Source organism: Schizosaccharomyces osmophilus, chromosome 1 (assembly GCF_027921745.1).
Source record: "Schizosaccharomyces osmophilus chromosome 1, complete sequence".
NCBI lineage: Eukaryota > Fungi > Ascomycota > Schizosaccharomycetes > Schizosaccharomycetales > Schizosaccharomycetaceae > Schizosaccharomyces > Schizosaccharomyces osmophilus.
In genome coordinates, this window is record NC_079238.1 from 2484006 (window position 1) to 2506334 (window position 22329).

Below are 22329 nucleotides of genomic sequence, written 5' to 3' on the forward strand. Positions count from 1 at the left end.
TATCAGCAAGCAATATGCATACTCTTTATGGATGAGAGAAACAAGAGCGCAATACTAAGATATTAAAATTCATGACCCAAAAAGAACAAATACTTAGAGTCCATAAAGGCAGGGTTTACCTGGGTTACATGTACTAATGTAAGAGCGGGTTTTTCTATGACTTATTTGAGTTGTTATTGAATTAAAGTGAATTGTCTTTTGTTAAGATTTGGCATATAGAGGTTGGGTATGTCAAGTGTTCAAGTACTCTTGTCTTGCTTTGAGAATTTGGGAATGCTTGTACAACTGTCTGATGAAATGCCGAGTTTTACTCTGTTCAGAAACCCAAATATTTGACTATGTATTCAATTCAAGCTTGAATTTACAAGTAGTTTTTTCAAACTTTTAGCAGCCTTGCCTTTTCTTTACATTACTTTAATATACACAACTAATCGATTGCACTCAACCAAAATGTAAAACTAATTTCATTCCCGTTTATTTATTATATCTCTAAAGAAAGAATAGCAATTTATTATCACAACCGAGACATTATTAGTAGAAATAAATAACATTATTTACCAAGACATCTCATCAAACCGCTGAAGTACATCCACTGATTGTTTAAGCTTTTTGTATTCGGCAATTCTCATGTAGAAAATAGGGCAATCTCTACTTGAACAAATAACGTCTTGGTGCATGCTGCCTTGACACCTTTGGCACTGCGTCCATAATCTAGCAAACCTAATCTCTAAGTCATTAACCTGCCCAACCTGGAGTTGGTACAGTTCAGCGGATCGATCCAGACAGTTGTCGCATAATGCTGCTTTACCCTTTTTGATTGGAGCTTTACACCCTAAACATGTTTCAACTTTAACAGCGAACTTCATGATTCCACCAACGCTAGGTGCTGCAACTGAAATGGTTCTAGTATGATCTCCATGAAGCAAAGAACTAGCCTTTTCTCCCAGAATAGGCTCAAAGATACGAAGTAGAGGTTTTGAAAGTTGATTTTCTAGATAATACTTGGCATCAATTGGAATGTTGTTTTCCAATACATATATTGGATCTTCAGAGCGCATGTAAAACTGGTCGCCCCGTGCACCTTTAATTATAACGTAGGCAACACGATCACCAATCGCAGGTGCTGAACCCGCGTCTCTTTTACGCATACGCTCAGCCAGTTCAACATGAGCTTGTTTAGCAGCGTAATCCGTCTTTGAAAGAGCTTTTGTAATTACAAGCTGTGACATATCAACTTTATTCTGAAGGAGGTCAGATATAACGCTTTTCGTAAATTCTTGAGCTCCCTCAACGTCTTGGTCAATCAACATTTTTCGCAAAGCTGTATCAATCACATATGAAACCAAAGGACAGTTATCACGACGGACAGTTTCAATACCTTTGGAATCCATCTTATCAAATGTATCTGTGCGAGTCCAAAATAAGCCTGCATACCTCTTTTTGGAAATTAAAAGATAAGGGAAATATACCTTCTCAAATTCCAACTTTATAGGGTCAATAAAATGAGTAGAAACGTAATTAGCTGCTTCTTCTCCGAGTTTCATAGCTTCGGGTAATGTTTTAACGCCAAACTTAACCATAACGGAGTCTGTGTCTCCGTAAATAACTACAGCATCATGTGAATAGCCGTTCTGCATACGGAAATGATCTTCAACAACCTCTTTGGTTTTTTCTATCATTTGACGACCATAAGATGTAACTGATGAGGAAATTGCCAGGCAAGGAAGTCGACCGTTAGTAGCACCAGTAAAACCATAGACGGAATTTGCACTAACCTTCAAAGCCAATTGACGGCCATCCAGAACAGCCTTTTTAAAAGGATCCTTTTCATTTTTTAAGTCCCCTTTTGCTCTCTTACGAGCGTTTAACAAATCTGCCAAAATGATCGGCAGTAAACCCTTACGGACCTGAGGTTTTACAAAATAATCTCCATTAGGAGTAATTGAATAGTCCTCGTTTGGTTTTAAATTATGGGACTTGGCAGTGTTAGGATCTAATAATGTACTATAGCAAAGATTATGAGCCTGCATAATGGAGGGGTATAGAGAGCTAAAATCCAAAGTAGCGATTGGTGTATCATAGTATCCCTTTGTGGGTTCAATGACAGTGGCACCTTCATATTGCTCATCTGTTCCATTGACTTTTATATTGGGAACCACAAGGTCATGCTGAAGTGCTTTGCGGAACAATTGTGAAATAACCTTGACTTGTTGACCGCGAGACAATAGATAATTAAATGGCACACCAGTGACTCTTGCCATTTCTGTGTAATTAACGAAGCACATTAACTTGTCCATAAGTCGTTGGGGTAAATATGCATCCTTCAAGCAATAGATGGCTAAACGTCGTCTGGAATCTGCGGTACCGTTATGTAAATCTGTAATAATAGAATGGTGTACATCTTCTTTCTGTTCTCCTAAAAACTGTGCGCAAACAGCATTCAAAGAATATGATCGTAACTTGAAGTCACGCTGCATGACTTGAAGCAAATCGAGTTGAAGTCGCCCGGGAATTTGAATGGACTTACTTTCACGGGTACCGTAAGCTTTGCTCGAGAAAGTGGTATCTTTGGCAATAGTATAGTAATTTTTTATACGGCCAAGTAAAGGAAAGTCATGGACACGTAAAACCTTGGCACGGTCAAGTAGATAAGGGAAATCGAAATTGCTAATATTGTAACCAATCATTACATCTGGATCAACCTCGCGAACAAATTTTGCCCAAGCTGAAAGCATCTCTGATTGACTTTGATACTCAAAGACATGGGTACCTACAATTTGAGAGCAAGTATCAACACAAAACACGTTTCGAACGAACGGATCTTTATCACCATATTGTGTAACGATGTTGGCGATTTGGATTACCGGGTCTATAGACGAGTCAGGGAAAATACCTTTACGGCCAGCGCACTCAATATCAAAACTCAGAATACGAAGAGGAGCCATCTTTAACCATTCACCTTCTGCAGGAAGACTTATTAAGTCTTTATAATGGATCCAGGCTTCAACTTGACAGTCCGAAACACAGTTTTGATATCGAAATTGGTATTTTCCAGCTGGTAATTGAAGCCAGCTCATACCGGCCACATCACAATCAATCATAAAACGCATAAGATATTGTGTGTTACTTTCAAATGTTATTACGGAGGTAGGAAATAGTCCTTCATAATTCATTTCGTTTCGTTCAAACACATTTCGAGCACGAGATACCAACCGAGGATCTGTTATGTAAATCTTAATGAAAGGCGATTTTTCATTTCCTTGAAAACCGTAAAGATTTTCTTTCATTTCAATGGTGCAATGGTCAATTACACCTCCATTGCACACTGCATCTAATTCTTGAGAAAAATGTTCAATCATTTCAGCCCGGAATCCTACGGGCGCCTTTATATAGAAGTATGGAAGAAATCCAGTTACATGCGTTAAAATACTATTACCATGATCAGTTACACCAAACAAACGGATAGAAGGAACAGGTCCTTCGGTAAATTCTTCACAATCGATTTGCTGAAAAAATATATCATCCTTTTCAGTATTCAGAGGCGACAGAGCAGGACGTTGCCATTTCTGATCTTTCGTGGCTAATTGTGTTAGTAATTCATTATACAACTTTCAGCTACTCTTTCATGTTAATCTTCTGCTTATTCTGGACTAACCTTTTTCAGCATCTTGATCCAACTCAATTGCGTATTCACTCAACTCATTAAGAAACGTCGACGACTTTTCTTTAGATTTTATTTCAATTAAATCGTCCGTCGATTCTGTTCGGCGTCTCTTTGGTTCTACCAAGTCACCATTCTTCGATGGTGTTTTACCATTTTGCTTTCCCATCAGATAGTTCTCCTTATTAGACATCTCACTGTCATCTATTCTATTTGTCATTCAGTCTTTAAACCGATTGTAATGACAAAAGTATAGGAAGGCAGGAAGACGGTTGATACTTAGCTTCCAAATTTATATGGCTCTCCTTTCAGTATAGTGTACTACTACTTCGTTATTAGAGGTAAACAATTCGAGCAGTTACCAGACAAAGGATTGTTTGTGGCTAAGGCTAAATATATGTTTTTATTAGTTTTGATATTAGTACAAATTCTGATTAGCTTTTCGTTGCAATCGTAAAATTTAGATAGTACAACTAACAATAGAACAGTATGAAGTACTTGCTACTATTTTCCTTTTAAATTACATTAGTAACTAATATACAAAATACGCACACTTGGCAGGTTGATTTCAAATAATGCCATAGACACAAGCTTGGACAGTAGTTGATTATTTTTATTTCATTCCCATTTATCTATATAAACAAAACCCAAAAGGAAATTAAATAATGAACAAAACTAGTAAGGACGGAACATGGGCACAGAATAGCAAAAAAAAGGAGGAAAGGAAAAGGTGGAACAAGGGACGACGGAATTTACCACTATTTCTTTGTAAGCAAAGTAAATTCCAAAAGAAACGAAAAAGGAACACTGACGTCTAAAACGGTAACAATATCTTTTTGAAAAACTAAAAATGATGCATAAGCAACAACAAAGCAATTTAAGGTCTCCATAATGGTAAATTAGCAAAATCATTGAAGGAAACATTCTTCTAGCAAAGATTTCAACAAAGGAAGGTTTAAGAACCACGCGGTTCTATCGAAAGCGACTTATCAAAAAGATCAGATAGGTCTTGATTCACACATCGGCAATGCCGGCGAATGGTGTTTGTGAATCTTTCATTTTCAATGTAATTATAGAAAACGGATTGGTAATAACATATTTCATCAACGACACTACATATACGTTGTCGTTTGCTGAAGTTTATCAAGTGAGGAAATCCGTCAATAATTTCCGAGTTTCCTTCATCGATAAACGTAAGATCGCTCAGAAAAACGCCCAAAAAAGGGACGCAAGGGAGTTCAATCTGCTTAATCAAAGTTCGATAAGCGACGAAATTCTTCTTACTTTCGACTACTTCTTGTAACCCTTTTAACTTATTCATATCTTCCGCAGAGACCAACTTGTACGCAGCACGCAAACGGTACACAGGAGCAGAGTTTAAAGCTGAAACAATGGCTATCAAAGTTGAGAAATTATGAATTGCTAAACATTCATATGCCACTTGGATGAAATAAGAAATTACAAAGACGCGTGCTTTTACGTTTCTCCTTTCGAGAATGCAATTAATTATCCAAAAGGTAAAACAATTTGAAAAATTAATAGAATCTCGTATAGCACTGCAAGATCTATGGTCCAACCATCGCTTATTTATCCACTCGGAGGTAGGAATACTTTTGAAACAATCGAATTCAATGATAGTCGCTTGAACTGCAAAGTCTTTTGGTGAGTAGGCAAAAACATTAAGAGTAGCAACTTGGTTAATTAGTTCTGGAACTTCCGATTCCTTCCATAGATTATCAATTTCCTCAAGGATAACCGTTCCAATATGGAATGAAGGAATAACAAAATCACGAATAAACGTGTTCAACTCAGACAAGCATACTAAAACTCGTTTTGAATTCAAATCTTCCGCAAAGTATTTCTGTACCCATAAATTGATAACTGTACATATATTTTTCTTTTTAATCAAATCCTTCTTTTTCCAAATACGTAACTTATCTTCGGTAATTCCGAGAGGAATTGTACTGTGAAACTTCATAATCAACAACGCGAGTAGCTCGTTTGCCGTCACAAAGCTTTTATAAGTCAACAGAAAAATATGCCGAAACTCCTTATCCATGTGCACATTAGCTATAAGATAATTTACAAGCGAAGACAGTGTCCCACCTCTTAGTTTGTTATCGTTATAAATCAATGGCTCATCCGAAATGTCGTCTAAAAGAGTAGACAATCGTCGAGACCATCTCCATATAGTAAAACTTTCTCTGCTACTGCTACTAATGGCAGTGTAGTCAGAGGATCGTGAAATTTCAGAAGGACTATCGATATTTTGATATAATTCCAACACTTCAGGTTCATATGATTCGTCAACGAAAGAATTTTGAAAATTGTTGCACAAAAAGTCAGCATTCTCACAATCAGCAAATGCTTGCCCTTTCACCAATGTAAACATGAGCTCAAATAACTGTTGAAAGTTCGAAGCAATGCTTGCTATTCTCATAATAATAAATTGCTTATCAACGCTTTCAAGATTCAACTCTTGGAAAAAGCAAGTTACCTCACCAGTAAGATCATAGCAAATCTGTTTTTTGGTAAAAAAAGATCGTAATATATTTTCGTTAGAAGAATCCGTTATAGTGGATAAATTCCACTTCTCTATATAATTAAGAACCTCTTTGCACTGATTAATTATAGGATAACAAATATCATCGATAAGATCATCATCGACATTTGAAGTTTCGCCCTTAAGCTTTTCCATAGACTCAGAGCATATTTGAAATAGGAAGTATAAATAAGTGTCCAAACTACTAAGGGTAGCTGCACTCGAAAGAAAGCGAGTAGAATTAGCGGAGTTTAGTAATCCGTTACCAGACCAATTTCCGGCAGAAGGAATACCTTCTATAAAAGCGATTGAATTGGTATAAAGTTGAAGATAAGAGCTGTTATTAGCACAGGTAATCATAAATGACTGAAGTATATAGAATAACTTTTCAGTACACGAACTGAGCATTGGAATCAGTGTTCCCCTCGTGAAATTTCCATTTTTTATATCAGCCAATAAAGCAAGACGGGATAGATGGGGAAACAGCCTTTCAAAAAAGACATAAATTGAACTTCCTGTTTCCGAACCCCCAGGTGCATACTGTAGTAAGAGATAGAAAATTCCGGTCGAATGGAATAGAGAAAACAGCTCGCGTTGGACAGAATGCACATAATAGGGCAAATGGTTTAATTCCCCACTTTTAAAGCTATAATTAATATGAGAAAATAAAAAAGAAATTCTTTCATATAGGGAATACAGATCTAATCCTTCGCTTTTGCGCAGTACTAAATCATTGGACAAAGGCAAGGAGTTCGGTGAGGATGAAGTGTCAACGTTGTATTGCTGAAACGAAGACGCGCTTGACATAGAGGTAGAGGGTCGGATTTTAGGTTGACTAGATGCTGAGGAATGTGGAAGCGTTGATACTGGATACGTATGGGATTTTTCACTTAAATCCATCGGTACACCAATATCGTCGAGGGGATAGAAACCCGACCCAGACTGAAACAAGTCCTTGTGTGGACTGCCCGATTCAGTTTTCGAAACTAAATGAAAGTAATTACCACATTGGCTACGGTCATCGGAAGATGGAGTTGGAAGGGATGGAGAATTTAAAGAGCTATCCAACGAAGGGGAAGGGGATCCAAAGTCCTCGTTAGCAAATCCAGAGTTTCCTGTCACCGGAAAAGTGTCTGTACGAAAACCAGGAGAGGTATAGCCATAACTAGAGGAAGAAGGAGAGGCTGATGACGAAAACGTTAAACTAACTGGAGTGTTCGGTTTGGAATTGCTTTGGTCATTGGAACCGAGCTGAAGAGGATTCTGTAATTTGAGCTTGACCTTTCTTAAATTCTTCTTCATTCTTAGAAGTTAAATAATATACAAAAAATCCAAAAAAAAAAAAAAAGAAAAAGTAGTAAAGAGTTAATTTTCTCAAGAAAAAAGATAGCAAACCAAAAAAAATAGAAAAAAAGAAAAAGACAATTGGGCAATTAAGGCATAATACAAAGATAAATAATATGTTGTCGTTCTCTATTGTTAAAAGAAAAAAGAACTAAACAGTAAAAAGAGTCAAACAGCTAGTGAAAAAATAAAAACGTAAACAGACAGTCGATTCACAGCGAACAGTCTAAAAAGATAGAATAAAGAGAAAAAAGAAGAAGATCAGCTGTTCATGTACTCTGATATTGAAGAGTGCAAACCATAAACCTGTGGTTCACAGTTCAGTTTGGCAAACTGTGGTGGTCGGTAGGAAAGTTCACTTGGGTGGAAAAAGTAGAGGAACAGCAGTACAAACCTATTACGTTTGAGGAAGTTTGATTTTTCTTTCTTTAAAATTATTTATGGAAAATGGAATTAGTATTTATAGAAAAGGAAAATTTCAACAGAAGTTAGTGTTTGAAGGAAAAGAATACGAAATCAACAACTCCAACAACTCCATTAATTCAGCTGAGCTCATGTGGTAAAATACAAAATATTACCCGCGTGGACAATTAGTACGATGAATGGAAAGAAATCAACAATGAAAGGTTTTGAACGATGAACTAACCAACTCGAGAAAATTCCCAAGATAGTAAAATAGATTATTTTTCTAGTAGACAGCACATTATTAGTCAAAAACTATGAATACTTTTTTAGCAACCTTCCGATCAAATTACCAATACCCTCAGATATCCTCAAAAACAAAAAATAACATAAATAGACGAATCCCCTGGGTTTATGCAAAATGAATACCAACTTGATGGAAAGCATGCAGTAGAGCCAAAAAGTCAGTTTCACCACACTTTGATCCACGAGCATCTTGAAGATTGACGCTTGTAAGGACTTGGTCAATTAGAGCTTTAACATCAAAGTTATCTTCGATCATTCGTTCGTTCTGAGAGCACCAAGTTCTATAGTTTCTCTCCATCAATTCTAATACGGATCCCGATTTGAAACAAGCACCGACAGTTTTATTTTTCCTCGTAAAGATGATTCGCAAAAGACCATCCCATTCTTCGAACGGAATTGGAGGAGGTGGATTCTTCGGTTCAATACGAACGACACTCGATTCTACAAGAGGAGGAGGTCTGAAGTTGTTTTTACCAACCTTCATGATGTGTTTCACGTGTGCCCACATTTGAACGTTTGCAGACAAGCGACAGTACAAAGCGTCGCCTGGCCGAGCAATCAAACGCAAAGCAAACTCACGCTGAAACATCAAAATGCTTGATCGGGGAGCTGGTCTTTGTTGAAGGATTTTGAAAACCAAAGGTGAAGAGATTTGGTATGGAGTGTTAGAGACACAAACATCGAAATAGGGAAGATCCGTTTTGACAACATCTCCTAACATCACTTGCAACTTCTTTTCATAAGGAGTTCCTTGTACACGTTTTGTCAATTCCGCAGCCATACGAGGATCCATTTCCACGGCAATGACTTTTTTCGCCTTTTCGAGCATACGCATCGTCAGGTTACCAGTACCGGGACCAACTTCGAGTACTGTGTCTGATTGTTTTATATCAGCCTAAATTAGAGTGTCAGTAGTCTATTCCTAGATAATTCAATTTCATACTTTGTCAACAATGCCTTGTGCGACAAGAGGATTCTTCAAGATGTGCTGGCCAAAATCTTTATTGAACTTAAAGACAGCATTTCTAGCCTCTGTTTGAGTAGCAGCATTATTAGTACGAGCACGTACTTTGCCCATTGTTCTAAGGATATCAAAATGAGTAGAGTATTATTAGAATTTTTGTTGGTCTTTTCTCTCGAATAAGCCAACTGTACGCAATTCGCTATCTGTTTACCGAACGTTACCGAAATGCTATTTTTGAATATCGAGTTACATTTCTTCTCTTTATTTGAAAAGAGTCAAGTTTGTTTTCAATGCTCTATTCTTTAATGATGTATAAATGTTTGTTTATGAAAATGTAAATAAAAATGATAGATCTGTTTCCGGTTATGGAAATGAATGAATTCATACATAGGAAATTTACGAAAATTTCTTTCAACCAATATGCTTACAATTCAACGATTTGAACAAGAACTAAGCAATGCTGATTTCATATGATATTCCCAATTCAATTTATTTTTGAATCTTTCGTTTCTCTAAATCAGGATTAAGTTAAGCCGCAAACAACTTTATTATTATTTTTTATTTAGTCTATAAGTGCAGCATATGCTTGGCTGTTTTATGTTGCTACAAAAAAGCCATCATACATTTATTCGAATAAGCAGAAATCATCATTTACAAATTAAATACGTGATATATCTATATATATTTTCAACACTTTTGACACATAAACAAAGATGCTATTCACTAATAATGCCACACTTAACTATGATTTATAAATAATTGATCTTCTATAAATAACATGGTCCTTTTGAGGCGTTCCGTTGTATTCACGATATAATTCTGCCAGCTTCCTGAAAGCACACCAAAAAATACATCCCAAATTGTTTTCCCATGTAAATCCACCAAGAAATTATAACATTCTGTAGGTACATCACAAAGAAAACTGAAATTCTCAATTTGCCAATCAACAAATATAGCAACCTTCTCTTCTTCCATTTCTTCTTCTATAGAAGGAATTCCCCCTGCAAATCGTAATAATCCTTTTTCCAAAGCATAAAATTTTGTTATCGTATCATTCAATATTAAACAATGCTTTGCTCGGGTGAGGGCGACATAAAGAATGTTAATCTCTTCCTTCAGATACCGCGAAAACCCAACTCGTGCATAGGAAGTACTATCAAATTTTGGTCGAAAATCATTACCTAATTGTACATTATCCCATTCCAAACCTTTTGATTGATGTGCAGTCGCCAAGATGATTCCGTTTTCCCCTTCATCTTTCGACTGAATCAGTCTTTGCTCACAATTATCTAAGCGTGCAAGAAAACTTTCGCTAAACAGCTCTTCTGCCATATCGTACACCAAGGCAAGTTCGGGGTCCTCTTCTGCAGAGTTTTTGACATGTGTTTCAAATTCGGCCCATGAGGAAAATTCTCTTAACTTTGGATGAGACGGCCGTCGTCCTTGAGCAAGTTCTGAACCACTGCGCAAAAGTTGAAAGGCCTTTTTCTTCATTGATCCCAGAATAGTTATAGGTATATTTTTTGGTAAAGACACCGACAAACGAATCGACTGCAAAATGAGTTCTTATAAATTTTGTTTAGTATTTGAAAATCCTGTAAATTCCATCACTTACCTTTGTTAGTTCTGAATATCATTGTGTGAGGAATAAAACGAAAGTTTTCATTAATCACTGAAAATGGTTCGTTCATGGAACGAAATACTCGATCTTCCTGTACGCCCCTAAGTTTCACATTTTCTCCTTTTAGAGACAAGATGAAGTTTGCATATTTGGCCACTGAATTTCCAAACCGAAAGCTTTTCGTCAAGTACAACTGTTTTGTAGAAGGATAGAGTACTTCATCAAACGCACAAGCATCAGCTCCCCGAAACCCGTAAATGCATTGATGAGCATCGCCAACGATAACGATTCTAGCATGCTTTTGCCTGTATATGACATCTACCATGCATCGAGTAAAATCTTGGGCCTCGTCAAATAGTATGTAGTCATACTTCGAGAATATATTGGGAAATTCATATAAATGCAGCAACTTCATGTATGCATCAGGAATCAAAGGTGCATATGGACAATCAAAATTAATAATTAACGCCCATAGCTTCCTCACGTATGATAATAGCTTCTCTTTGGACAATTGAGTTACTTCTAAAGTACGCTTACTTAGGTGTCGAAAACTTAAGTGAGAATCCGTCGAATGCATAAATCGGTTTAGGGTAAACATTATATGAGAGGCTACTAGGGTTGCAGACGGAGTTCCAGGAGCCGCCTTTCGATTTGACTTTGGAAACGCAGCTTGCAGGGACAATAAATTTGCGATATTGGTATTAGAGAGTTGCCTTTCAAGCTTTGAAGCAGGAAGATCTGCTTGAGCTAAGATTGCACCGTACGCTAAACCATGCATGGTGGAGCACTTGACGTTCATGGGAAAACGTTGTTCGGCCTCTTCTTTAGCAGCTTTGTTAAATGCAACGTATAAAATTTTGTTATGTGGCCTGCTACGGGAAAATTCTAAAAGAGCCTTTGTCTTTCCGGTTCCTGCAAAAGCTTTGACTTTCAAAACTTCCCTGGGATACAATTCACATTCCACGATTCGTTTCTGTTCTGCAGTAAGGCCTTGCTCGAAGGCATTGTCAAATGGGGATTCTATAGAGAAAACAATATCCTGAAATCTGCTGCTAGTAGACATTAAAGTTTGAGAAAGTGGATCACGGTAATGTTCATAATCAGTTTTTACAATCGTAAGGAAGGTATCAAGAAAATAAGCAAATTCAATGGCTGTTGAGGATGAAATATCATAGAGGACATTGAAATAATACCACATATCTTCCTCGAAGAGCATGCCGATGAATAAGATCTGTAAGAAGCGGCTTTGAAGAGTACGACTTTGAAACGAAGCCAAAGCTCTTTCAGCAGCTGGAGACAAATATTGCTGTAACTGAAGGCACATGGATTGTACCCATATATCTTCAACGTCGTTCAAAGTGAAAAAGGAGGTCTTTATTTTCTTCCCATGAAGATCCATTCCATATTGGGACGTCAAGAGATTGTCGATACATATACCGAATTGTTCCATTTTTACAGGGCCCGGAGGTAAGCCACAGACAGATTTCACTTCATCTGATTTAGCGTAATACTCACGCTCTGCAGCTGTAGAGGATACCTGGGTACCACTCACAAATCCATTCGAAACTGCAGGTGCATAACCCACACCTAAAGCTTCTTTAAGGAGTTTGTTCTTGCGTATATTAAGTTCATAATGTCTCTTTTTCCAAAATAAATCAATTGAAGCCTCTAATACAGGATACACTGATGGTACGACAGTCACTAAATTTTGAATGTCCTGAACGGACAAAAAACGACAAATTAACGGTAGAAGTTCTGTTGGAAGCTGAAAAAAAGAAGGATGGAAAGATCTTATACCATTCATATAAAGAATTTACTGAAAGGAGCGTGTAATTGAAATGAACAATGACCACATTACCCTACGGTCCTGGTAATGTGACAACAGGTCAAGTCAAGCAAGTAGGACCTATTTTCTTTAGTATGAAAAGAAATTTTTTTACTCAAATTTAATTTATAATAGTTTTTTGATTTCAATAGAATACCTGTCTTTTTACATAACCAATGCAAATCGTGGAATTGACAATTTTTCCTTTTGCATTTTGTTTCGGCGTTAGATCCGCTTGAGCTACTTACTTACTTTGAAGAAATTTAGTAAATCGCCTCGGTTTACCAGTATCTTTGGCTGAGAAGAAAGTATTCCAGCAAATAAATAATTGTATCGAATTTGCAATTTCCCAGTTTCTTACAACCTTTCCATTACAATCACAAATTAACCTTCAAAGCTACACAAATGTGAGATATAATCCCAGCCTTCAGGCCAGGTCCTTCCATCCTGATATCTGCTCGCTTTGCTGACCTGTTTAAGAAACTTGTTTGTTATATTAGGGACGTTTTAGTGAATGCTCTACGATTGATCATTAATTATTAATTCTAACGAAAATGTATTTCTTGTATTATGAGACTTTTCATTTGCGTTGCTGACCAGTTCCCATTATTACATTCCTACCAACAAATCCTTTCTTTTCTTTTATCAACCTAGAAGCTATTTTCCCAGGGTATTTCAGACTGTTCTTGAATCACTCATATTCAATTAGGGAAGAAATTCCTGCCATTTTTGTTTCTATAGGAACTCATACTCGTTCTTCAATCCTTTGCAGTATCAAATTTCTTAAGTCACTAAGTGTTTGAAAACATTACTTACGTTAACGAATTTAATATATGTTTGTAACGTCTATTTAATCAAACTCTATGAAGATTTTTAAAACATGCTTCGCTAATTTAGCCCTTCTTTGGAGTTTTCTTGTATCAATAACATTGGCAGAAAAAACGCTTCTCGTACGTATCAGAAACATTGCCTTATTGTATCTATTGCTTTGCGATTACTAACTATCACGTTCTACAGAGCTCGAAATTTGGTGAACAATGCAATGGAATTTATTCCAAATCCGAGTCTGGAGGCACTTTAAATCCTGCTATATACAGTATGTCTTTTATTTTCTACATTGATTCATTTAGATTTGTCAATACTAACGTGTTTAGTCAATTGGACGCAACCTTGGGATGTGGAAAACGAAATTGAAGTTTTGATCTTCCGTTGGAAGGATATAAAGCAAATAGGAAAAGCCAAAGAGAATGGTGAGAGAGTGTATCTTTGTGATTATGATGCTGCTTATACAGATCATCTCTGTGAACCTGAGCAAATAGGCTTTTATATTTGGAATGCTACTTCTGCAAAGACAGTTAATTCACAAATTGTTTCTTCCTACCCAACCAATATAGTGTACGATATAAATCACTCTGGATATTACTGCATTTGGACTCATTCACTAAAGGACAAACATTATCAAGCCCTTGTTGACTGGCAAAATGCTTATGGTAATCTACCTGCTTCTCAATATCCTCGCTTGCCTTTATCTGGTGGAATAACTATCGCATACAGTGTCATTCTGGCTTTATGGATGTTTTTTCGTTTCCAATATAAAAACTCCATAGTACCAGTTCAGCGTGCCTTACTCATCGTTTTTGTTTTTTCATGTATCACTCAAGCGTTAACCTCTATCATTTTGGACACAAAGAACCTCCGAGATAGAACAGGCTTCACCTGGATTTCAGAATTTATAGTGTCTGTCATATTTTCCCTAGAAAAAGTGATTGACTTTATTTTGCTACTTATATTTTCTTGGGGATATACGAGCTATTCTCCAAAAATCACCGAGAGGTTAATGAAACAGCATAGTCTCCCGCTAGTGATTTTGTTTCTTTCTCTATTTTCCGTTAAATTTTTTGGTATTTCTATTCAGTCCATCCACCTTGGTTTATGGTACGGAGTCTTTTTAACCATTGCTGTGTCCTCGTCATTAGTACTCTTGTATCAAGTTTTAATGGATTTTCCTAGTACGCTACAGGCCATGATGGAAAGACAATTCGTTTCACTACATATCAACTATAAAGTATTGCGCATTTCCGCAGCTATAACCATGGTCCTGAATACTGCTTTCTGTCTCGTTGCTTTTGCTTTTTGTGCCAGTACTAACCATTCTTCATCATCTAAGATTTGGAAGTTTCGATGGTTTTTCATGGATGGCTGGATGGATGCTTTGCATCTAATATTTTTAAGTTTGTTAGCATTTTTATGGAGGCCTTCTCCGAAAAACCTTGAACTCGACCCTCATGGATTAAATTACCCTGACTTTGATCCGCGCCTTGAGGAGGAACTGCATTTGATACAAGAAGACATAAACCTTACATAATTGCGAGTTCAACAAATTCAACAAAAAAACAACCGATGATGATTTATATTGTTTAACTTATTAGATAAAATTATGCATAACTTTCTTTATGGTTCATAGGGGCTGTTTGCCCTAAAGTTTGTTAAAAGAACGGGAAGGTCAGAAACAAGAACAGCATCTTCAATGCGTACTCCAATCTTATTGGGAATATAAATTCCTGGCTCAACAGTAAATATATTGCCTTTCTGAACATACGTATTATTATTTGCGGAATTTAAATAAGTATTCTCGTGCTCCTCCAAACCCAACCCATGACCCAATCTGTGAGTAAAATAATCGCCGTAGCCAGCTTCACGAATAACATCTCTTGCAATTTGGTCAACACTTGCACATGAAGTACGGTTAGAATTTCCAAGGGCATTAATTCCAGCTGTTTGTGCTTTGAAGACGATATTCCATATCTTCTCCATCTCTTCGGTCATTTTTTGATCGTTCGGAAGGACTGTTCTAGTGCAGTCGCTGTGATAACCCAAAAGTTCAGTTCCAATGTCAATCAAAGCAAATTCATTTTTGTTCAATGAACGTTCAGAAGGCATACCATGAGGCATAGCTGCACGTTCACCAAATAAAACGATCGGACTATCTTGGGATGGAAGACCACCATAATTAAAAAGTCTGTTTATAGTTTCGGCTAAGTGAAGCTCTGTTATTCCAGGTTTTAGACAGGGCTGAATAGATCGGATTACAGAGATTGTAGCAATATTTACCCGGAACATAATATCAATTTCTGCATTGCTCTTGATTTCACGAAGACTAGATACATTTTGAGATAGACCCACAATCTCAAATCCATTTTGCTGTAGTCCTTGAGCAATAAAGTTTCGTACTGTTCCATCAATCATTAGCTTAGAGGGTCCAAGGATGTCATATAAAACTTGATAGGGATTTTCATCCTCATCCCATGTAATATATTTTGCGAACAATTTATCACCCACCAGTTCTTTTGCGCGAGGAAGTTCAAATTTTGGAAGCAAGAAAAATACAGTTGTTCCAGAAGATTCCTCGTCGGCGAAAACAATTCCCAAAAAGGGACGTTCGGACAAGCCCCAAGCGTTGGAGGAGACATTGGCATAATAGTTCATAGAAATAGTCGGCTCCATGACAAAGGCATCAACATTTTCGGAAGCCAGAGTGGAGGCGAGTCTCTCACGGCGTGTCATAAATTCTTCTTCTTGAATGGCAATCACTTTATTGATCATTGGAGGGACATAGATCATAGAAGGTACAGCGCATTGATATAGTTCGTCAATTGGATTGGCCGATTTAAGAAAGACATATTTGAATGACAGAAACCCAAATATTAAGGAAGTAAGACCAAGAAGAACGTAGCGAACAAACGGCCGTTTGAGCAAATCCTTGGCTCGATCAAACACATACTCCAAATGCACCATTTAAACGAAGCGTAAATAGAAATTATATAGAACTTATAAAAAAAGAAAAGAAAACGAAAAAAAAAGATATAAAACTTGAAAAAGTTTTCCTGTAAAACAAAAAGGACGTTGGTGTTGACAGTAGCAGCCCGTCATCAAAGCGTTGAACGTAAGGGCTACTAAATGTATTTGTTCAACAGGCTTAGTATGACCTTTGGTATTTTCATTGCCCTTTTTTTTTTTTAAAAAAAAGAAAAAAAATAAAGCAAGCCATGTCAATTCATTTCCCATTTTTTTGTACCATTATTACTCTGGGACCATGTAGTAAAAAATAGTAACAATTATATGAATGAAAAGAAGAGCCAAGGTTTTTAAGAGCGCCAAGACATCAAAACAAGCAATGTATAGAGATAGACCTGATCAGGAACTGCATCCTTCCTACTTTATTAGAATTGGAACTTGACTTTGATGAGTAAGAATGAAATACGAAGAATTAGATATAGTAAGTATAGTAGTCCTGTCTACGAAGGCTCGATGAGTCCTGTAGTTCATCGTTTGCTCGTAGATACGTCTATCCTGAAACGTTTATTAAAAATGCTCGATTTCACAAATAGCTTTCATCCTTATAATGAAAGAAATAAGAATTATAAAACTAGGAAATATGGGAAAATACCGTAAACACTTACATCTACTGTCTATTGCTACTGCTACTCATTTTTGCTAATTTCTTGACAAGTCATAAACATAGGATAAAATCTTAGCAAAGTAAACAAGTATTCCTTCATAAAGATGAAACAGATAAAGCCACTCCATTACTTGATTCAAACAGATATTCTGAATTACAAACTTGTGAAAGTGTTATGGTAGAGAGAAGATCAATATGAGAAAAAAAATTTGAAACATATACATAAACATACAGCCAAATTCCTTTTTTAAAAAAATAAAAGTAATTTACAAATTATGAGTAAGAGAATACAAGTAAAATGGAGTATATGAGATGCAGCGCTAGAAAGCTTGATAACGGTCACCGACCATCAAGCCGTCAACCCCCGCTACACCACCAGATAGATTTCATCTTCTACCAAAAACAACCGTCCCATAGAGAAACGACCGTCAAGAAAAGAAATATAAGAATAATGGGTTTGAGCATCAGCAAATTATTTCAAAGTCTCTTTGGCAAAAGAGAGGTAAGAAAAATTGTGAGAAAGAGGGCGGAATTAACGACATTGATTATTTATATAGATGCGTATCCTTATGGTCGGTCTTGATGCTGCCGGTAAAACAACCATTTTATATAAACTCAAGCTCGGTGAAATCGTAACCACTATCCCTACGATTGGCTTCAATGTAGAAACTGTTGAATATCGCAATATTTCTTTCACAGTTTGGGATGTTGGTGGTCAAGACAAGATTCGGCCTTTATGGAGACACTACTTCCAAAACACCCAAGGTATTATTTTTGTTGTTGACTCCAACGATCGTGAACGTATTTCTGAGGCTCATGAAGAACTGCAACGTATGCTTAATGAAGACGAACTTCGCGATGCCCTTTTGTTGGTCTTTGCCAATAAGCAAGACTTGCCAAATGCTATGAATGCTGCTGAAATCACTGACAAGCTTGGTCTTCACTCTCTTCGCCATCGCCAATGGTATATCCAAGCCACTTGTGCTACTAGTGGTGATGGTCTTTACGAAGGTCTTGAGTGGCTGTCTACCAACCTCAAGAACCAGTAAACGAATATTACAAATAACTTATCCTCCAGAGGACGACTATCCTTACACTTCTAGTTATGCAACCTATGATTTACTATCGCTGCATTTCCTATGCTCTTTTTCTTTTTGTATCGTTCTCGATTCTGCTGTAGGCGTTTGTGCCCATTGAGCTCCTTTCTTTGGTATTCCATTGTGTCATATGACCCCAAGTCCTTTGACTTTTATAAAGCCGAACATGCACCATATTTTAATGCTTCTTGTTGGCTTCCGTACATAATTTATTTTATGTGTTCAAATTGATTAGTCTCCATACGTACCACCGTACCTGTACTACGGACGAGTAGTTCAGGCGCGATTTTATACAATACAAGGAAGATCCTATTGGTTCTTTAGATTTAGAGTATAAAATTTTCCTACTCAAGAAGCGAAATCACTTAATTTTGCGAGATTTCTGTTCTTAGTCAAATTGGCTTCCTGTCACAAAAATACGTTTTGCATGTTCATTGTGTGCAGTGCTTGAAATTTTGTATCAAATCTGAAACAGACTCGAAAACCGTCTGTTAACCCCTCGTTTGCGTAGCTTTCTATGGGGTCTTTGAGCAATGCTGCCATTTGTGCGCCTTTGTCTTTCTTTTGTGCGCATAACTATCGAATTCTTAGCACCGGTTGTTTCTTGTGATACCTGTTCATGCTGGATCAGAAAGTTTATGCAGAACCTGTAAATTTAAACGTGTACTGGTTAGCATAGACTGTGCTTGATGGACAATTTCTTTTTCATGACGGGAGTGAATTAAAAGACTGACCTGTTTTTTCTCCCTCCAAGGCATTATCGAAAGAAGATTTGCAAAGAGTACTGAAAGCATTTGAATCATAGCGTGAGAAGGTCTCTACTCGAGATACTACTTTAGTTTATTACGAGATTTATGAATCCCAGATACATCTCATTGGAATGGTCCCTCTCGGAGTTTATTCTATTGTTTTTATGTGCTTATATAAAGATATTAAATAACATATTGATTATGTCCGCACGACTTTTGTAATCCGCCATGGAGTAATACTTATGACACGTAACGTGGAAAAAATACGTTTCAAAGGATGATAGGCAATATGGCAAACAAAAAGTGAGAGACTTAAGCATGAAATTGTATTAAGCATACATCGAAAGTGGCAACTTGGACTTCCTCTGGTTCCCTATACTGCACATCTCACTTTTCTGCCGATGTTGTTTTCCATTCTTTACATTATAGAACTTGGGCTGAAAAATCGCAACCATAGTTTAAGAAAACGCCTTCAGTAATACTAGGCGAAATTCAAAAAACAATTCTCATATTAATACAAATTTATTTCTTGCAATAAATTTCCATCGAGCAAGCTTTTCTTCTTTTTTGTAAACAAAACGAATTCCTTTTAAATCGTAATACCATTTTACACGTCCAAACGAATTTCACTATTTGAATTTCTTCTAAAGATTTCTTTCTCGGTGCACGCCAATTATAGTAACTGTGTCTATATAAGAAGATGATGACCCATGAAATCTTGATTTACACAACAGAACATACAAGAGATGTACGCCTTACAGAAAGGTATAGCAAATCGAATATTTAACATTCGGCAGTGCTCTGGAAGTTTGAGGAAATTACCTCGTCATCTTGTTTCGAGGAATCTTTCTCAAAAATCCGCAATTGGACATGGTACTGGATGTGTGATTGCTTCTTCGCGTTTGAATCCTGTTTTTAAAAGCAATTGGGGGAATTTGGGATGGAGTCAACGAAGATTCTATGCTGCAAACCCGAATGGCGGGACCTTTCGAATGAATTTAGGTGGAACACCAAAGCCTGGGGCAGCCTTGGAGGAATTCGGTACTGATCTCACTGCTCTAGCCAAACAAGGGAAGCTTGACCCTGTAATTGGCCGTGAAGAGGAAATCCAAAGGACAATTCAAATTTTGTCACGCCGCACAAAAAATAATCCAGCTCTGGTTGGCCCTGCGGGTGTTGGCAAGACGGCCATTATGGAAGGGTTAGCCACGAGAATTGTCCGAGGAGAGGTCCCAGAGTCGATGAAAGAAAAAACGGTAATTGTTCTTGACTTGGGTGCTCTAATTTCAGGTGCAAAATTCCGTGGTGATTTTGAAGAGCGCTTAAAGAGTGTTTTGAGCGATTTGGAGGCTTCCGAAGGAAAGGTGATACTTTTCGTTGACGAAATGCATCTTTTGCTTGGATTCGGTAAAGCAGAAGGCTCTATTGATGCTAGCAATTTACTCAAGCCGGCTTTAGCTAGAGGAAAGTTACAATGCTGTGGTGCTACTACTTTGGAGGAATACCGAAAGTATATCGAAAAGGATGCAGCTTTGGCTCGTCGTTTCCAAGCTGTCATGATTTCTGAGCCTTCTCTTTCCGACTCAATTTCCATCCTCCGTGGTTTGAAAGAACGCTATGAAGTGCATCACGGTGTACGGATCACGGATGACTCTTTGGTTACTGCTGCCACCTATAGCTCGCGTTATATCACTGATCGGTTTTTACCAGACAAAGCTATTGATTTAGTAGATGAGGCTTGTTCTTCTCTACGACTACAACAAGAATCGAAACCAGATGAACTTCGCCGTTTAGACCGCCAAATTATGACAATTCAAATCGAGCTTGCGTCTTTGAAAAAAGAGACAGATACAACTTCGATTGACCGTCGTGAAAAGCTAGAAAAGAAATTGGCAGATTTACGTACTGATCAGGAAAAGCTCTCTGCCATTTGGGAAGAAGAAAGAGGGGCCTTGAATAATATTAAGGCCGCCAAAATGGATTTAGAAAAAGCTAGGATTGAACTTGAGCGAACTCAACGCGAGGGGGATTATACTCGTGCTTCTGAGCTCCAATATGCCATTATTCCAGAATTGCAGCGCAAGCTTCCTAAGGAAGAAGAAAACCTGGAGAATAAAAGACCTTCATTGGTACATGATTCTGTCACTAGTGATGATATCGCACTCGTTGTTTCTCGAGCAACTGGCATCCCAACCACAAACTTGATGCGTGGGGAACGTGACCGTTTACTGCATATGGAGCAAACAATCGGTAAATCTATTATTGGTCAGGATGAAGCTCTTCACTCTATCGCGGATGCTGTTCGCTTGTCTCGTGCTGGTTTGCAAAGCAGCAACCGTCCTTTGGCATCTTTCCTATTCTTAGGACCTACAGGAGTTGGTAAAACCGCACTGACCAAAGCTCTTGCTGAATTCTTGTTTGACAGCGAGAAAGCAATGATACGGTTCGACATGTCTGAATTCCAAGAGAAGCATACCGTATCCCGTTTGGTTGGTAGTCCTCCTGGCTACATAGGTTATGAGGAATCAGGCGAGCTTACCGAAGCTGTTCGTCGTAAACCTTATGCCGTCTTACTTTTTGACGAATTGGAGAAAGCCCATAACGACGTTAGCAACATCTTGTTGCAGGTGTTAGATGAGGGATTTTTGACGGATGCTCAAGGACGTAAGGTTGATTTCCGATCAACCTTGATTGTAATGACATCTAATCTCGGCAGTGAGATCCTTGTCAATGATCCTAGTAGTACTGTTACGCCAGAATCGCGCAAAAAGGTGATTGAGATAGTACAGGGCTATTATCCTCCAGAATTTTTGAACCGAATCGATGAACAAATTGTGTTTAACAAGTTGTCTGAAAAGAATTTGGAAGGCATTGTCAACGTTCGTTTGGCTGAAGTTCAAGAACGATTGAATGATCGTCGCATTTTGCTTACCGTGAGCGAAAGCGCAAAGAAATGGCTTGCCGAAAAAGGATACTCTCCTTCCTACGGTGCCCGACCCTTGAACCGTCTAATCCAAAAGAAGATTCTGAATACGTTGGCTATGAGAATCATTCAAGGCGACATAAAGTCGGACCAGAATGTTTTGGTTGATGTTTTGGATGGAGATTTAGATTTTAAGACGTCCAAATTGGAATAAAAAAGTAATGTACGAAAGTTGGCTCATAAATCTCGAGCTTGCTATTTTTAACGATATCATTGATTTAATACTGCACCTTAGATTACTTTGGCAATGAAATACTTAATTTTGGAATCAAAAGCTACACCTTTTCAGAACCTGCTTAACAGTAAAAGATGGGACAACATGAGATTTTATTCTGTAGACCTTTACTTTGTCATGGAAACTAAGAGAAGTAAAAAC

General features: G+C 37.5%; 8 protein-coding genes across 8 annotated transcripts; 3 read left to right on the forward strand and 5 right to left on the reverse strand.

The window, feature by feature from the left end:
- Window positions 1–554: 554 nt before the first annotated feature.
- On the reverse strand, window positions 555–3881 carry cdc6 (DNA polymerase delta catalytic subunit Cdc6; the record flags this gene model as incomplete). Its single annotated transcript, XM_056179940.1, has 2 exons — window positions 555–3580; window positions 3656–3881. The coding sequence occupies 2 exons, from the start codon at window positions 3879–3881 to the stop codon at window positions 555–557; spliced, it is 3252 nt and encodes a 1083-aa protein (XP_056036047.1).
- Window positions 3882–4616: 735 nt separating this feature from the next.
- On the reverse strand, window positions 4617–7505 carry efc25 (Ras1 GEF Efc25; the record flags this gene model as incomplete). The annotated part of the gene is made up of 1 exon (XM_056179941.1): window positions 4617–7505. One exon carries the CDS (start codon window positions 7503–7505, stop codon window positions 4617–4619), a length of 2889 nt encoding a protein of 962 aa, XP_056036661.1.
- An 856-nt stretch (window positions 7506–8361) lies between these two features.
- On the reverse strand, window positions 8362–9333 carry cdh1 (18S rRNA dimethylase Cdh1; the record flags this gene model as incomplete). The annotated part of the gene is made up of 2 exons (XM_056179942.1): window positions 8362–9150; window positions 9199–9333. The coding sequence occupies 2 exons, from the start codon at window positions 9331–9333 to the stop codon at window positions 8362–8364; spliced, it is 924 nt and encodes a 307-aa protein (XP_056036660.1).
- Window positions 9334–9957: 624 nt separating this feature from the next.
- Window positions 9958–12644, reverse strand: fbh1 (DNA helicase I, ubiquitin ligase F-box adaptor Fbh1; the record flags this gene model as incomplete). The annotated part of the gene is made up of 2 exons (XM_056179943.1): window positions 9958–10784; window positions 10835–12644. The coding sequence occupies 2 exons, from the start codon at window positions 12642–12644 to the stop codon at window positions 9958–9960; spliced, it is 2637 nt and encodes an 878-aa protein (XP_056035023.1).
- Window positions 12645–13528: 884 nt separating this feature from the next.
- Window positions 13529–15030, forward strand: SOMG_01151 (seven transmembrane receptor-like protein; the record flags this gene model as incomplete). The annotated part of the gene is made up of 3 exons (XM_056179944.1): window positions 13529–13615; window positions 13683–13761; window positions 13820–15030. The coding sequence occupies 3 exons, from the start codon at window positions 13529–13531 to the stop codon at window positions 15028–15030; spliced, it is 1377 nt and encodes a 458-aa protein (XP_056035024.1).
- Window positions 15031–15116: 86 nt separating this feature from the next.
- On the reverse strand, window positions 15117–16460 carry xpa1 (X-Pro dipeptidase; the record flags this gene model as incomplete). Its single annotated transcript, XM_056179945.1, has 1 exon — window positions 15117–16460. The coding sequence occupies one exon, from the start codon at window positions 16458–16460 to the stop codon at window positions 15117–15119; it is 1344 nt and encodes a 447-aa protein (XP_056036513.1).
- Window positions 16461–17575: 1115 nt separating this feature from the next.
- Window positions 17576–18173, forward strand: arf1 (ADP-ribosylation factor, Arf family Arf1; the record flags this gene model as incomplete). Its single annotated transcript, XM_056179946.1, has 2 exons — window positions 17576–17626; window positions 17682–18173. The coding sequence occupies 2 exons, from the start codon at window positions 17576–17578 to the stop codon at window positions 18171–18173; spliced, it is 543 nt and encodes a 180-aa protein (XP_056036514.1).
- Window positions 18174–19716: 1543 nt separating this feature from the next.
- On the forward strand, window positions 19717–22107 carry hsp78 (mitochondrial heat shock protein Hsp78; the record flags this gene model as incomplete). Its single annotated transcript, XM_056179947.1, has 1 exon — window positions 19717–22107. The coding sequence occupies one exon, from the start codon at window positions 19717–19719 to the stop codon at window positions 22105–22107; it is 2391 nt and encodes a 796-aa protein (XP_056036515.1).
- Between the last annotated feature and the right edge of the window lie 222 nt (window positions 22108–22329).